Genomic DNA, 14763 nt, shown 5'->3' on the forward strand with positions numbered 1-14763 from the left:
ATCAATCTTGATGTTTTAAGAAGATCCAACACTTCCATTTCCTTAATCTTAACATTGTCCAGCTCACAGGCTTGTTCAATTTTGACCTCACCCTGATCAAGGTCCTTTTCTATTGTGAATACTGATGCAAAGTATTCATTTAGGACCTTCCCAATTTCCTCTGCCTGCAGGAACATGTTGCCTCCTTTATCCTTTGAACTATCATAAGTTCTTTCTTAAGGTCCTTTCTTTCTAACATATACTTCTCATGAGCCCTTCCTGTTTCCTGCTTCCCATATCTAATATATGCTTTCTTCTTCCTCTTGACTAGTTGCCTGACCTATTTCATCAGCCACTGTTCCCTTTTCCTGCCACTGTTTCCTTGTCCCAGTGGTACAAACCTATCTTGAACCCTGTGCTTCCAATTTATTTTAGCTTGTTCCTGCCTCATCCCTTCATAATTAGCCCTTTCCCATTTTGACTGTTTATATCCTTTTCCATAGCTACGTTGAAGCTAAGGGAGTTGTGGTCACTCTCACCAAAAAGCTCCCCCACTGAGAGGTCCGCCACCTGACCAGGTTCATTCCCCAGAACCAGATCCAGTGTGGCCTCTCCTCTTGTCAGCTGGTCCACATACTGTGTACACACCTGACAAATTCAGCCCCATCCATCCCTCTTGAAGTCAATAGGTGCCAGTCAAATAAATATGGAATTTTTAATAATATAATCTTTCACTACTTTCAAATAAGAGCTTATCTAAGGGACAAATTGAACCAAACAATTATGTTTTTAAGAAGATCCAACACTTCCAGATTAGTACAATATAATTTTTTGCATCGATTATATCTTACACCAAAGAAACTAAATAAATTAAAATCAGACCTATCAGGCCAATGTTTTAAATGTGGTGAGGAGGTAGGGACCTTCCTGCATTCAACTTAGAGCAGATTACAGGATTTCAATTTCCACAAAACCCAGAATGATTGTTACAGGGGAATATTGTAGAGATAAGTCCTAAACTGAAACTATCCAAACATGAAAAAGAATTTGTTAAAATTGTGCTAACAGTTACTTGGAAGTCTAGGTATGCAATGTTGGAATGCATAAATGCATACTTGTGTTCCCCTTGAGAAGAATACCTATATCTAAAGAAATAAGTATGACATTTTTACAAGCTTGGCATCCATATTTACAAATCTCAGTTGTGTTCTTCCTAGCCCTCGAGATTTGTGTTGGTCCTCTCCAAAGAAAATTAAACAAAATATCCATGGAGTATGTGGCACTTTTCAGAAAACAATTCTGCTTTTCCTTTCTTTTCTATTTCTTTTTCTATATCCACATCTTTTTCTTTTTCTTTGGGGTATTTTGTTGGTGGGTGTGGGTTGGAGGGGATTAGAGTATAATCATCATAAATACTAGGAGACCATATTTTTTAGATGGATTTTGAAAGGCAGGAACTGATGGTAATGCTCTTAGAGTTGAATTTTAGAAAGAACGTGAGAACATGAGAAATAGATATCGGCAATGAATGCTGACTTTGCCAGCGACTCCCAGATCCCAAAAAATAAATACATTAATAAAACAGTCAAGGTGGCTAACATTCAGAATGAATGAGATATGAATCTCTTCTCATCAGGCCATCTGAAATGGCACATTAAGAACATTGATAGGAATATTATTCCTATTTATAACTCCCATTTCATTCTGTCATTGATGTCAAGAAAGCATAAACTACTTGTTAGAGAAAATATTACAGCGGTGCTTAGGTGCGATAGAATAGAAGGCTTGTCCAGGGAGGCTGTTTGGGTGGAATTGAGGATGGGAAAGGGGAAGTTACAATTATAGGAGTGTATTATAGACCACCGAATGGGGAACGTGAATTAGAGGAACAAATCAGTAGGGAGATAGCAGATATTTGTAATAAGCACAGGGTAGTGATTGTGGTGGACTTTAATTTTCCAAATATTGATTGGGAAACCCATTCCGTGAAAGCGCTGGATGGGTTGGAGTTTGTAAAAAGTGTGCAGGTAGCTTTTTACATCAATACGTGGAGGTACCAACTAGAGAGGAAGCTGTGTTCGATTTACTGTTGGGGAATGAGATGGGTCAGGTGACAGAGGTATGTGTGGGGGAGCACTTCAGGTCCAGTGATCATCGTGCCATTAGCTTCAAGGTAATTATGGAAAAGGATAGGTCTGGGCACAGAGTTGAGGTTTTTGAGTGGGGAAAAGCTAGGTTTGGGGAGATGCGAAAGGATTTACAAGGGGTGGATTGGGACAATTTGTTTTCTGGGAAGGATGTAATAGAGAAATGGAGGGTCTTTTAAAGGAGAGGTTTTAAGAGTACAAAATCTTTATAAACCTGTTAGATTGAAAGGTCAGGTCAAAAGTTTCAGAGAGCCATGGTTCTCAAGGGATATTGGAAACTTGGTTCGAAAAAAGAGGGAGTACTACAATAAATATAAGAAACAGGGAAAAAAGGAGATGTTTGGGTACTATATTGAATGTAAAAAGAATCTTAAGAAAGAAATTAGAAAAGCTAAAAGAAAGTATGAGGTGGCTATAGCAAGCAGGGTAAAAACAAATCCAAATGGTTTCTACAAATATGTAAACAGGAAAAGGAAAGTGAGAGACAAAATTGGTCCAATAGAGAATCAGAAAGGACAAATCTGTGTGGAGCCAAAAGAGCTGGGGGAGGTCTTGAACAATTTCTTTTCCTCACTATTTACTGAGGAGAAGGATATTGAACTGTGCAGGGTAAAGGAAGCAAAGGAAGTGATTAAGAAAGATGTAGTACTGGAGCTTTTGAAACATATAAAGGTGGATAAGTCTCCAGGTCCTGACAGGATTTTCACCAGGACCTTGAGAGAAGTTAGTGAGGAAATAGTGGAGGCTCTGGCAGTGATTTTTCAAATGATAGAGACGGGTATAGTGCCGGAGGATTGGCGCGTTGCGCATGTGGTTCCTTTGTTTAAAAAGGGTTTGAGGAGCAAGCCTAGCAATTATTGGCCTGTAAGTTTGACGTCTGTGGTAGGTAAATTGATGGAAAGTGTTCTTAGAGATAGTATATATAAGTATATGGAGGGACAGGGTCTGATCAGGGACACTCAACACGAATTTGTGCGTGGAAGGTTATGTTGACCAATCTTGTTGCATTTTTTGAAGAGGTGACTAGGAATGTTGATGAGGATAGAGCAGTGGATGTTGTCTATATGGACTTCGGTAAGGCCTTTGATAAGGTTCCGCATGGGAGGTTAGTCAGGAAGGCTAAGTCCTTGGGTATTAATTTGGAGATACTCAAATGGATTCAACACTGGCTGGAAGGAAGGTGCCAGAGAGTAGTAGTAGATAATTATTTGTCAGGATGGAGGCCGGTGACAAGTGGTGTACCTCAGGGTTCGGTATTGGGACCATTGCTATTTGTCATCTATATTAAAGATCTGAACGATGGGGCGGTAAATTGGATTAGTAAATATATAGATGATACTAAAATAGGGGGAATTGTGGATGATGAAGAGGGTTTTCAAAGATTGCAGAGGGATTTAAACTGCTTAGAGGAGTAGGCAGAAAGATGGCAGATGGAGTTTAATGCTGATAAGTGTGAGGTGCTTCATTTTGAAAAGAATAATCAAAGCAAGACATATGTGGTAAATGGGAGGGGATTGAAGAATGCAGTGGAGCAGAAAGATCTAGGAATAACGGTGCATTGTTCCCTGAAGGTAGGAGCGCGTGTGGATAGGGTGGTGAAGAAGACCTTTAGTATGCTTGCCTATGTAAATCAGTGCATAGAATTTAGGAGTTAGGAAGTAATGATGAAACTGTACAAGGCATTGGAGAGGCCAAATTTAGAGAATTGTGTGCAGTTCTGGTCACCGATTTATAGGAAGGATATTAACAAGATAGAGAGAGTGCAGAGAAGATTTACAAAAATGTTGCCTGGGTTTCAGCATCTGGAATACAAGGAGAGATTGAGCAAATTAGGTCTTTATTCCTTGGAATGTAGAAGGCTGAGAGGGGATTTGATAGAGATGTTTAAGATAATAAGAGGGATAGATAGAGTTGATGTGGAAAGGCTTTTCCCATTGAGAGTAGGAGAGATGGAATCAAGAGGTCATGGGTTGAAAGTTGGCAGGCAAAGGTTTAGGAGTAACATGAGGGGGACTTCTTTACTCAGAGAGTGGTTACTGTATGGAATGGGCTTCCGGGAAAGGTGGTGGAGGCAGGGTCAATTTTGTCATTTAAGAAGAAGTTGGATAAGTATATGCATGGGAGGGGGATGGGAGGGATATGGGCAGAGTGCTGGTAAGTGGGATTAGAGGAAGGGACTTGGATCAGTGTGGACTAGAAGGGCCAAATTGGCCTGATTCCGCGCTGTAATTGTTATATGGGTATATGGTTATAAACTTGGATGTGATGTAGGATGGTAAAGATAAAGGTTAAGGTTCCAATATTATCATGTAATACTACATTTAGAATGTAACATACATGACACTCTTTAACTTTGACTACCGTAAGGAAGACAGAGAATCGCCACTTTGTCAAGCGCCCCTCGGAATCAGGCCAAAATCCCCATTTTGCTGCTGTGAAAAGTTTAGATTAAAATTGGTAATTTTGTTTCTTATTGTATGGAAACTGAATTGAGCCTCCAGTTTTTAGTTGAACATCTGAGTAGAGTTTGTGAATTAATTGAAAAGAATCACTACTGCTTATGAAGCATTTTTTAAATCAAAAAGCTATATTTATATAATTGCTGTTTATATCAGCTGGTTTAAAATATTTTCAGGCAATACCTGACCACTGAAGTATATTATATTTAGCACAATTCGCATCATCAAGTCATTTGCTGCCTATAATGAAGAATGTTGAAAGGTGCACACATTTATTTATTACATTCAAAATGACCATTTTTTAAAACTCCCAGATGGAACAGTTGCTGACAAATGGAAATCGAATCATCACCTTTCGGAATGACACAAGAAAGGAGGTCAGTGCAGATGGGCAGTCTGTCACCATCACACTCTTCAATGGGGATGTGAAACAGTTCCTGCCAGACCAAAGAGTGGTATGTGCAAATGTTGTCTACTAGCCATTATTTATTTTGAAAAGAAGTCATTAAAAATCTCGTGAAAAGGATTTTGGAAGAGACTTTACCTGATAAACTTGCCTGATTGAATGGCCCAGGCAAAAACATTGGTTACCCTTTACTTCCTTTATTAGACCTCCATGACCTGCTATGTTTTTCAGCACTTTTGTGTATTGCCCTTGGACCCCAACATCTGCAGATTTTGTTGTTTAACTCAACTTTAGAAGAGAACAGATGGCAAGAGTACTCTAAGTGATCAGTGTATTCTGTATTTTCCTACCTGCACATTGCAACACAGGGGCATACTGGTGATCAGATACTGGCACATCTGACATCTCTATCTACCTCAGTTCAGCACTGAGACCAAGTCTGGTTCCTGATTGATCGAAACTGAGGGTCAAGATACATAGAACCATGTAACATTACAGCACAGAAACAGGCCCCTTTGGCCCTTCTATTCTGTGCCGAACTATGTTTTTTAACCTGGTCCCACAAAGCCATGTTGATTATCCCTTGTCAGTTTCTGGATATCCAAATAATTGTATATCTGATCTCTTAGAACATCTTCCAATAATTTACCTACTACTGATGTCAGGCTCACCAGCCTTTAATTTCGAAAGTTTTTTTTGGAGCCTTTTTTAAACAGCAGAACAACATGAACTCGCCCCCCAATCCTTGGTACCACACCTGTGGCTAAGGTCATTTTAAATACTTCTGCCAGAGTCCCTGCAATTTCTGCACTGGCCTCCCTCAAGCACCAAGGGAATATCTTGTCAGGCCTTGGAGATTTAGCTACCATTATTTGCTTTAAGACAGCAAGCACTTCCTCCTCTTTAATCTGTATAGGTTCCATGACCTCACTGCTTGTTTTCCTTACTTCCCATGACTCTGAGTGAATACTTATATATAAAAAATAAGATCTCCCACATCTCTATTGGCTCCATACAAAGTCAAACACTCTGATCTTTAAGGGGACCAATTTTGTTCTTATTATCCTTTTGCTTTTAATAGACCTATAGAAACCCTTAGGATTTTCCTTCACATTGTCTGCCAAAGCAACCTCATGTCTCCTTTTAGCTTTTCTGATTTCTTTCTTGAGGTTTTTGCAGTTTGAATCTAACCCCTCAGCTTCATTGTCACATACAGTATGGTTCCATTCATTTGATGAAAGTCAGGAAGAGATTCAGCTGAAGTGAAGGTTATTTTATTTTCATTTTATGGAATATTAATGTTTGCATTTTCATTAAACTTGTTTTTAAACATTTAATAATCACATATATTTCAACTTTTAAAAAATAGTTCAAACTTTTAGAAATGTTAAAAATTAATTTGACAGAAGATTCTTGTAATTAATGTATTGAAATTAATTCATTGTGTTAATTTTACTTACACAATAATGTAGAAATTAAGATGATGAATACTTATTTGGCATTGCTTGCAATTTGTTATATGTTGTAGCTACAATTTGTTCTTCCATCTATGTGGTAGAGTCATCGTATGAATCTAATTATTCAGGTTGATCACTTGAAAACCCAGCAGAGCTCAAATCTCTAAGAGGCATCAGTGTTAGATACAACAAGTGTTAGGAAGAAGTTTGATTTTCTTGTGTTGATTTGATTTTCATGGATTTTGTTATTTAAAATATAGTCACTAATTTCCCAAAGCCTTAGTCAAAAGCTGCCCTTCCTTACATATTTTAACTTGAATGGTTAAAGCAATTTAATTTCAAACATCTAAATTCTGGCACCTGCTGCCCTGTTTTAGGAGGGGTGCAATTAATAAAAAATGCCTATATCATGATTTCCTGTGACTCAAAGCACCGGGCATTGTCTGTGCAAGTGGAAGAAAGATAATGGTTACAATAATTGAGTTACATGCACATTATACAACACTACAGCAGAGTACAGGCCCTACAGTCCTCAATGTTGTGCTGACCCATGTATTCTTTAAAAAAATACTAAACCTTCCCTACCCCATAGCCCAAGGCCAAGTACAAAGGTATTTAAATTAGCCAATGGCAAGATGTGCCCTAATTAGTGGCCAAGTCCAACCTTGATTGACAGGTGCTGTGACTTCTGAATAAGTTTCAGACGGGGGGGGGGGGGGGAAAATACTAGACCATCCGCAACACACACATTCCAGACTGGCAGGAAGGCCATGTTTCCTCCACACACAACAATATTCCATAGGCCTTCTTAAATATTCTATCAACCTGCAGAGTGACCTTGAGGATTATATGGATTTGCACCCCAAGGTCCCTCTGTTCATCCATATGTGGGTTGGTCATGAAACTTTTTCCAGTAGTGTACATTATGCTTTGCATTTATGCATTTATACTGAGAAACAATGCAATTTCACCTATGCCTACGCCACCTCAGCAAAATAACAGAGAATAAGTATGTCAGAAAGAATAAAGGCAATTTTTTTTCTTGGGGTTGGGTCAAGGGTGGAGTGGGAAAGAAATATATTTACAGATGTGTCTAAAACAATTAACATGCTCTGAACTCTTGCAGATTTACTACTACGCTGATGCAAAGACTATTCACACTACATTCCCAAATGGAACAGAGATGTTCCAGTTTCCAAATAACCAGATAGGTGGGTAGAGGCTTTGGGGAATGATAGTGGATTAATGCTGGACTAGGAAAATGTGGCCTTTTTAATCCACCTGAAAGCAGGTATCAGAAATATCAAATAGGAAGTTAGGTCCAGTATTTTTCAATTCTGTTTCTTGTATTATGCAGCTTCTTAGACCTTTCCCTTTCCTGCCTTGAAATGATTGTAAATAGATTGAAATAAATTTTTTATAACAAATGAATTTTTATATCACATTTTGCAGTACCCATTATTTATGCCCAATCCAACAAAATTAATCTCTGTAAAAACTTCTCCCACACTAGCATGTTCCCTGCCATGAGTCAAAGGTACACCTGAAACAAGGACGCAGTTATAGTAAAGAGAAAATGCAGATGTTGTGTTGAGAAGAAGATCAGGTCCAGTGGGTTCACAGAGAGATGAGTCTGGATACAAGTGTTGTATTAACACATGGGAACAAACAGAGGAGAACATTAAATGGTACACAGTTACTAATTCACATAAGCGACAATACATTCACCTCAGACATCAGTTAGATGACAATGGTAAACCTATATTTTATCCCACTCACACACTATATACACTGTTTCACTTAAGTGACAATATAGACATTGACCTTGGACATCAGTTGAATTCCAACAACAGTAAACCTATATTCAACCCTGCTCACACACTATAAACAGGGACTCTTACACACACTCCCAGTTCCCTGATCAACAGGGGTGTGGCTCGACTGCAAGTACAGTATTGATCTATTACAATACTATGGCTCAGGTTCAGTTTAGTGCACACCTTAACTGCGACACTTCCAGAGACATCCACAGTAGTGACCTGGCATGGAGCAGTGTCCAGGGCTTGGACCACGAAGCAGAAAGAAAGAATGTGTTCTGCACTGATGCTAAATATAATGTTAATTTGTAGTGCTAACCAGTGATTTAGCCAATGGCAAGGTGTTCACTAATTAGTGGCCGGATCCAACCATGACTGATAAGTGATCTGACTTCCGATTAATTTTGTGATGGGGAGGACACGTGACCACCCGCAATACACACATTCAGACAGGCAGGGAGGCCATGTTTCCTTCACACACAACATTCCACGCCCCAGAAGCCACATCACTCTGCAGTCACTATGACGACAGTGGCTATGCACATGTTCTAAATATAAAAAGAACATCTAATAATCCCTTCATCCTTCCATGTTCACATCTCTGTACAGAAGGATCTTAAATGCTGCTTTTGTATCTATTTCCACCACTCTCTGTATTTGCCCCACACATCTTCCCTAAACTTCCTCTCCTCACTTTAAACTCTTGACCTCCAGTGCAAGACATTTTTACAATGGATAAAAGATACTAACTGTCTACCCTAACATCAATCATAATTTTATAAACATATCAGATATCCCATCAGCACCCTGCAGAACACCATTGGTTACGTTTCAGCCTAAATAACAGCATTCCACCCCTATCCTCTGTCTGCTATCAATCAGCTAATTTTCTGCTAACTCACATGGATCCTATCTATCTGCACCTTCTGAAACAGCCTGTGCAGTTTATCAGAGTGGTTAGTGTGTTTACCTTTAAGGGTGGTCACTTTTATAGATAGATGATCGAGACTTTGCACAGAGATAGAGATAGCAATGGAGATAAATATTTTGTTGGTTGAGGTTTTTATTTGAGTGCATTTATGTCTGCCTGGTTAAAAAACAGCCTTAAATGCATCACATTCGACAACAGAATTTCCTCAGAATCACAAAGAAACATCAAACTGGATTTATGTTTACAACTCTGAATTGACCTAGGATCTAATAACAGCAACCGAGTCTCCTGCTTTGGATACTTTGATTGCAGCCAGATATTCACATAAAACTACGTCCAGCAGGGATCAGTAGAGAAATGTTATAAAACAGAAGTACGGAGGCTTGAATGTAGAGATTAAAAATCAGGAGCTCAAATTATCTGTTGGTCACCCACTGATTCCTGGGAATCTCTGGCCCATGATCGCTCAAAGTAGAGAAGGATTGGAGGACTTCCATCCCATGCACAGAGACAACACAGAAGCCTTTTATAGGTGGCAGAAGAACTGGACCACTTCACAAACTATCCACTCAATTACCCTCCCAGCTACTTCCTGCTCTGCAGATGGAGGAGTCTGCAGCCTCATTAGTTATGAGTCTGTTTCAGAAGCCAGCTCAGAAGCCACAAAGTGGAAGCAAGTCACACTCGACCTCAAGGGAATGCCAAAAAAGAAGTCGATATTCTCAGAGCTTGTGGAATTAATGGAAGAAACTTATCATTAGTGCAGGTTATGTGTATCCTGTGGTAAGATTTCTATCAATTACTTCCCATAACTGTAGATGTTATATATTATAAGGGACTAACTTTTTTTGAGTATCATATGTGCTGGTATATAAGACGATCCTAAATGTTAAAAATGTCACCCAAAACCAGGGGTCAAAATGTTTAAAACATACTGGGAATGTATGTTAATTGGGTGTAAATTGGGTGGCATGGACTTGTGGGCCGAAATGGCCCATTACTGTGCTGTAGGTCTACATTTTTTAAAAACCTGTACGCCTATTATAAAATCCGAACCTTAACAGCAAAGTTTCAGTGCTCCCCTGTGGGATCCATCCGCCCAGTCCGACTGCTTTTGTTTCTATATAGGCTCTAAACGGCCTGTTAAAGGAACCCTTTATTGGGTAATTTGCTTTAAAATATTGTGAATTAGTACATTAAGTATGCCTAGCAGCATCTCTCCACTGGTCAACAGTAGGCGCCAGACTTGGGGTATTCTTATTCTTATGTAGGGTATTCAAAACCTACATTTTAGGTGGAAATTCAGAGGTGGTCTTATACAAGAGTCATCTTATTCACTGGTATATGCAGAATGTCTTTCCACTTGATGTGTAGATAACTTCTATTAATCTGTGTTTTCAAACAGTTTTTTTCTTGATCCTAGTATCCACACTTTGGAAACTTTGATCATCTAGCTGTGCTGCTTCCTGTATACTATGGTGGCACACATATTTGCAGCAGTGAACCGGTCCCGCTCATCATGCATGGTCAGCAGAGCACCTGCAGCAAAGATGGCGTCACGGGCCCTTCTCTTCCAGTACAGACTGGAAGTACATGTATGTGGCCTCTAGACCTTAAAGGGTGCAGCATGAACTTCAAAGTTGTGCTTAAAGTGCCCCCTGTTAGAGCTCCCCATTCCTAGGACCATGAAGGCTTTGAGGCTCTTCAGTTCTTCTTGCTGCGCTCGCTGACAACCCACTACAATACCACAGAAAATGAAGAGCATTACACTGATAGATAACACTGTACAGAGATGGTCTGGAGAGGCAGAAAAGTAGCTTCATCGACTGTATGGAGGCAATAAACTTCACCACATTCAAGGATTTGGCATTGAATATACCACAGTTGTTACCAACTTTATCAGGAAATGTATGGACGAGTGTGTTCTTAGTAAAATTATCCAGATGTATCCTAACCAGAAGCCATGGTTTATCCAAGAGATCTACAAACTGCTAAAGACCAGATCTGTAGGGTTCAGATTAAGTTCCTGGGTGTCTATAAGACAAGCCAGCACATCAAGGCAACTGTGGAGTCTGAGGAGATTTGACATGTTGTCAGATACTCAATATATCTACGGATGTATTGTGGCGAGTATACTGACTGGTTGCATCATGGCCTGTTTTGCTGATTTGAGTGCCTATGAACACAGAAGGCTGTATAAGGTAGCAAACATAGCCAAGTCTATTACATGCTTCGATCTCCCATCAACTGAAGATTTATATGTGAGGTATTACCTTAAGAAGGCATCCAACATCATAAAGGACCCCAATCACCCTGTTCACAACCTCTTCTCCCTGCTATCTTCAGGAAGAAGGTACAGAAGCCTGAAGTCCAGCACCTCTAGGTTCAAGGAATGTTTTTATCCAAAGCTATCAGACTTTTGAACCTACCCTTACTGCCCTAACCATGAACTACTACAGAGTCACAAAAGTCCTGTCTATACTGTTGAAACACCACCTTTTTTCTTGCACTGTATTTATTTATTTATCTATCCTTTATATTTATTTCTTCTTTCTCTACTGACATAATTTAATATATACTATTGTAGTTGGTGTATCTTGTGTATTTGGTTACAGCAAATAAGAATTTCTGTGCATATGCACATGGTACTTATGTATATGAGAATAAACTCATTGAAATTATCATTAATAGCATTTTCATATTTCTTTAAGAAAAACATTACCCTGATGGTAAGAAGGAAATAATATTTCCAGATCAAACAGTCAAACATCTTTACCCTGACGGCCGTGAGAAAAGTATATTTCCAGATGGTACAATTGTGAGTTTAAAAAAGTAAGTATATTTCTCTTCCATTCCCTGTGGAAATAATCATGAAGTTGGGATTGGTATTGCTGTGTTAGTATTTAGCTAGGTGTCTTTTTGTCAAAATATTAGCATCTGATACACATGCTCATACTTGTGATGCTACATTAGATGCTGTAGTATGGAAGACATCTGCTAATGCTTCTTGAGAGAGGACAGTAAGTTTGTGCTCCATGAACCCAATGCCACTCCCAGGGTGGATCTTAAGCAATTCTAGTGATGAGAGATTAGTGACCTTCTACCACACAAGTCTTTCAAAGGCCTCTTTAGGGTTAACAAGTGACCTTCGAGTCCCTCTCCTTTGGACACCCTGGCTTGAGTGGTCCTATGACTCCTGCCACATGAAGTCCTCCTCTTGGAAGGGGATGGGAGAGACACTGGTCAATCCCATACACACTCTGGGTATCAGAGTTCCCCAAACTGCTGACAGGACAAGAGTGCTGACACCTGTGGACAAAGTAGCTCAGTCTTCCTTTTCTCACTGAAACTATTGGGTGAGCACACTGACATACAGCTCCAGACAGCAGTGCTAGCACCTGTGAACAAAGCAACTCAGCATGTGGCTTGCTGAAGCTGTTGGGTGAGCACACACAGTTCAGACTGACTATCTGACTGCTTGCAGTCCAATTCACCGACTAACCTCTTCAAAGCCAGCGAGCTGTATATTTTTAACTGCCCAGCACATGCCTCCAGGTCTCCCCATTGGTGGAGAGAGGTTAACAGCTCAGGGTCACTCTCCTGTAAGCCCACGGACTTCTAGCACATGGTTCCCGTGTTTTGGCAGCTGTCAAAGTTTCCTAGTGGTAGCCCAGCACTATTACAGCTCCTAGCTGTCAAATTCCCGCAGTAGGTTCAGTCCTGTCCTCAGTCAAAAATAAAAATTGTCCAAGGTCCATAACAATAGGAAATCCTTTTTCCCTTAACAGAATAATTATTAATCAAGAGCATAGTTTAGGGTAACTGGTTGTTGAATTGTAGGGAATACAGGGAAAATCATTTCAGCAGAAGACAATAAAGAACTGGATCTGGTGATGGAGGGAGAATCTCTTCACTCACTTTGATATATTTGGATGTGCACTTGAAGTGCTGTAACCCATAAAGCAACAGATTGAGAAATGGATACAGGGATTAGCATGGATCAGGAAACACTTCAAGGTTTCCAGTGCAAAATGTTAACAATTTTTCCCCCACTGATGCTGCTCCACCACTGAATTCCTCCAGTAGATTGTTTGTTGCTTAAGAGGGTCAGGATAGCATTAGAAGTTATGGCCTCCTTCCATGCCATGGATTTCCAGGTTTATTTCAACAGTAAATCTGAATAATGATACTACAGAAGGAGGGTGCTTGTCAGGTTGTCTTTATAGCCTCATTATGTATATACTCTTGAACCATGATTTGGCAAATGATTTTCCAAACTATTAAATATTAATAGCTTGAATTCAAATAAATTAGGAAATGCTCATGCATTTAAACACTCCTTTGGATTTTCTTCAGTGGTATAAATAATGATGAATAGTGACATTATCCAACTATTATTAAAATCACAAGTCACAAATGTCATCAGTTATTCATAAAGTAAAGGAGATTGTAATAGCAAACAGGGATTTATAACTGGCTCAATTTTTGATGTAAGGAAACTGGATTATTTGTAGCATGGATCTATTTGATGCCTATTTCTAAATTGGTAGGAAGCTACTTGTGAATTAAATACTGTGCATATATGTGGTAATAGTTCATTAAACCCGTGGGGTTAATTTACGAAATGTCCTAACTTTTCTTGTATTCAGAATACCTAACAGTTCTCAATATAAAAAGTGCAGGTGCTTACTGATATCTGTTTTGGACTCTCTTCTTAAAGATATTTGGTAATTATTATAATTGAGCTCAACCAACAATCTGCTGAAGGAACTCAGTGGATCAAGCAGCATAGGTGGGTGAAAAAGAACAGCCAATGTTTCAGGCCAGAACATTAACTGTTCTTTCCAGCAGATTATTGCTCCAGATTCTAGCATCCACTGTCTCTCATGTGCGTCTTCAAATTACTATTAAGTGGACAGGAGCAGTTGTCAGCTTATGTGCATTCATTATTTTTTCCTGTTGAAGCAGTTGATACCATATTAAAGGTTTATATATTGTCTGCACATACAAACTAATTAAAGCACTGAGTATTATCTTTGTGACCTAATAAAACAATAATGTGAATATTGAATTTACAAACAACTTTTCTATTTATCTTTCTGAAAATACAAATATTAATGTTATTAGTTATTGGAAATTTTATTTTTTTTCTCAGAAATGGAGATAAAATCATTGAATTCAACAATGGACAGAGGGAGGTGCACACACTCCAGTACAAACGAAGGGAGTACCCTAATGGAACCATAAAGACTGTGTATTCTAATGGGCGTCAGGAAACAAAGTATTCCACAGGTCGTGTCCGAATAAAGGATAGAGAAGGAAATATCATTTTAGATAAAAAGTGACTGAACTTTGTTTACAGTCGCAAAGGGTTGTGGAAGATCAAGGAAAACAAAATTGTAACAGAACTGGAGAAGTTCCAGAGGATAAAATCTACAAATGTTATTTTATTCTAATTTTTTAAGATGTCCCTCTTTCTCCAGAATCTGAGCCATACCTGCATGGGCCATTCTGGCATATTTGGTACCTTGCATAAATTTTTGTCTAAGAAAACCTGGCATAAGAAA

At 39.1% G+C, this 14763-nt stretch overlaps 1 protein-coding gene across 10 annotated transcripts in view; it reads left to right on the top strand.

The window, feature by feature from the left end:
- LOC138760870 (centromere protein J-like) overlaps window positions 1-14763 on the top strand; it is a 221397-nt gene extending 206634 nt beyond the window's left edge. For 8 of the 10 annotated variants that reach the window (XM_069932115.1, XM_069932117.1, XM_069932116.1 and 5 more), the window contains 4 exons: window positions 4900-5040; window positions 7575-7659; window positions 11908-12028; window positions 14352-14763. In XM_069932115.1, the coding sequence (XP_069788216.1) occupies window positions 4900-5040; window positions 7575-7659; window positions 11908-12028; window positions 14352-14541 (537 nt within the window). In that variant the 3' untranslated portion in view covers window positions 14542-14763. Of the gene's footprint in view, window positions 1-4899; window positions 5041-7574; window positions 7660-11907; window positions 12029-14351 lie in introns of those variants that run through there. The other 2 variants (XM_069932120.1, XM_069932123.1) reach the window with 2 other exon arrangements.

The sequence above is a fragment of the Narcine bancroftii genome, chromosome 4 (genome assembly GCF_036971445.1).
Source record: "Narcine bancroftii isolate sNarBan1 chromosome 4, sNarBan1.hap1, whole genome shotgun sequence".
NCBI classification, from domain to species: Eukaryota; Metazoa; Chordata; class Chondrichthyes; order Torpediniformes; family Narcinidae; genus Narcine; species Narcine bancroftii.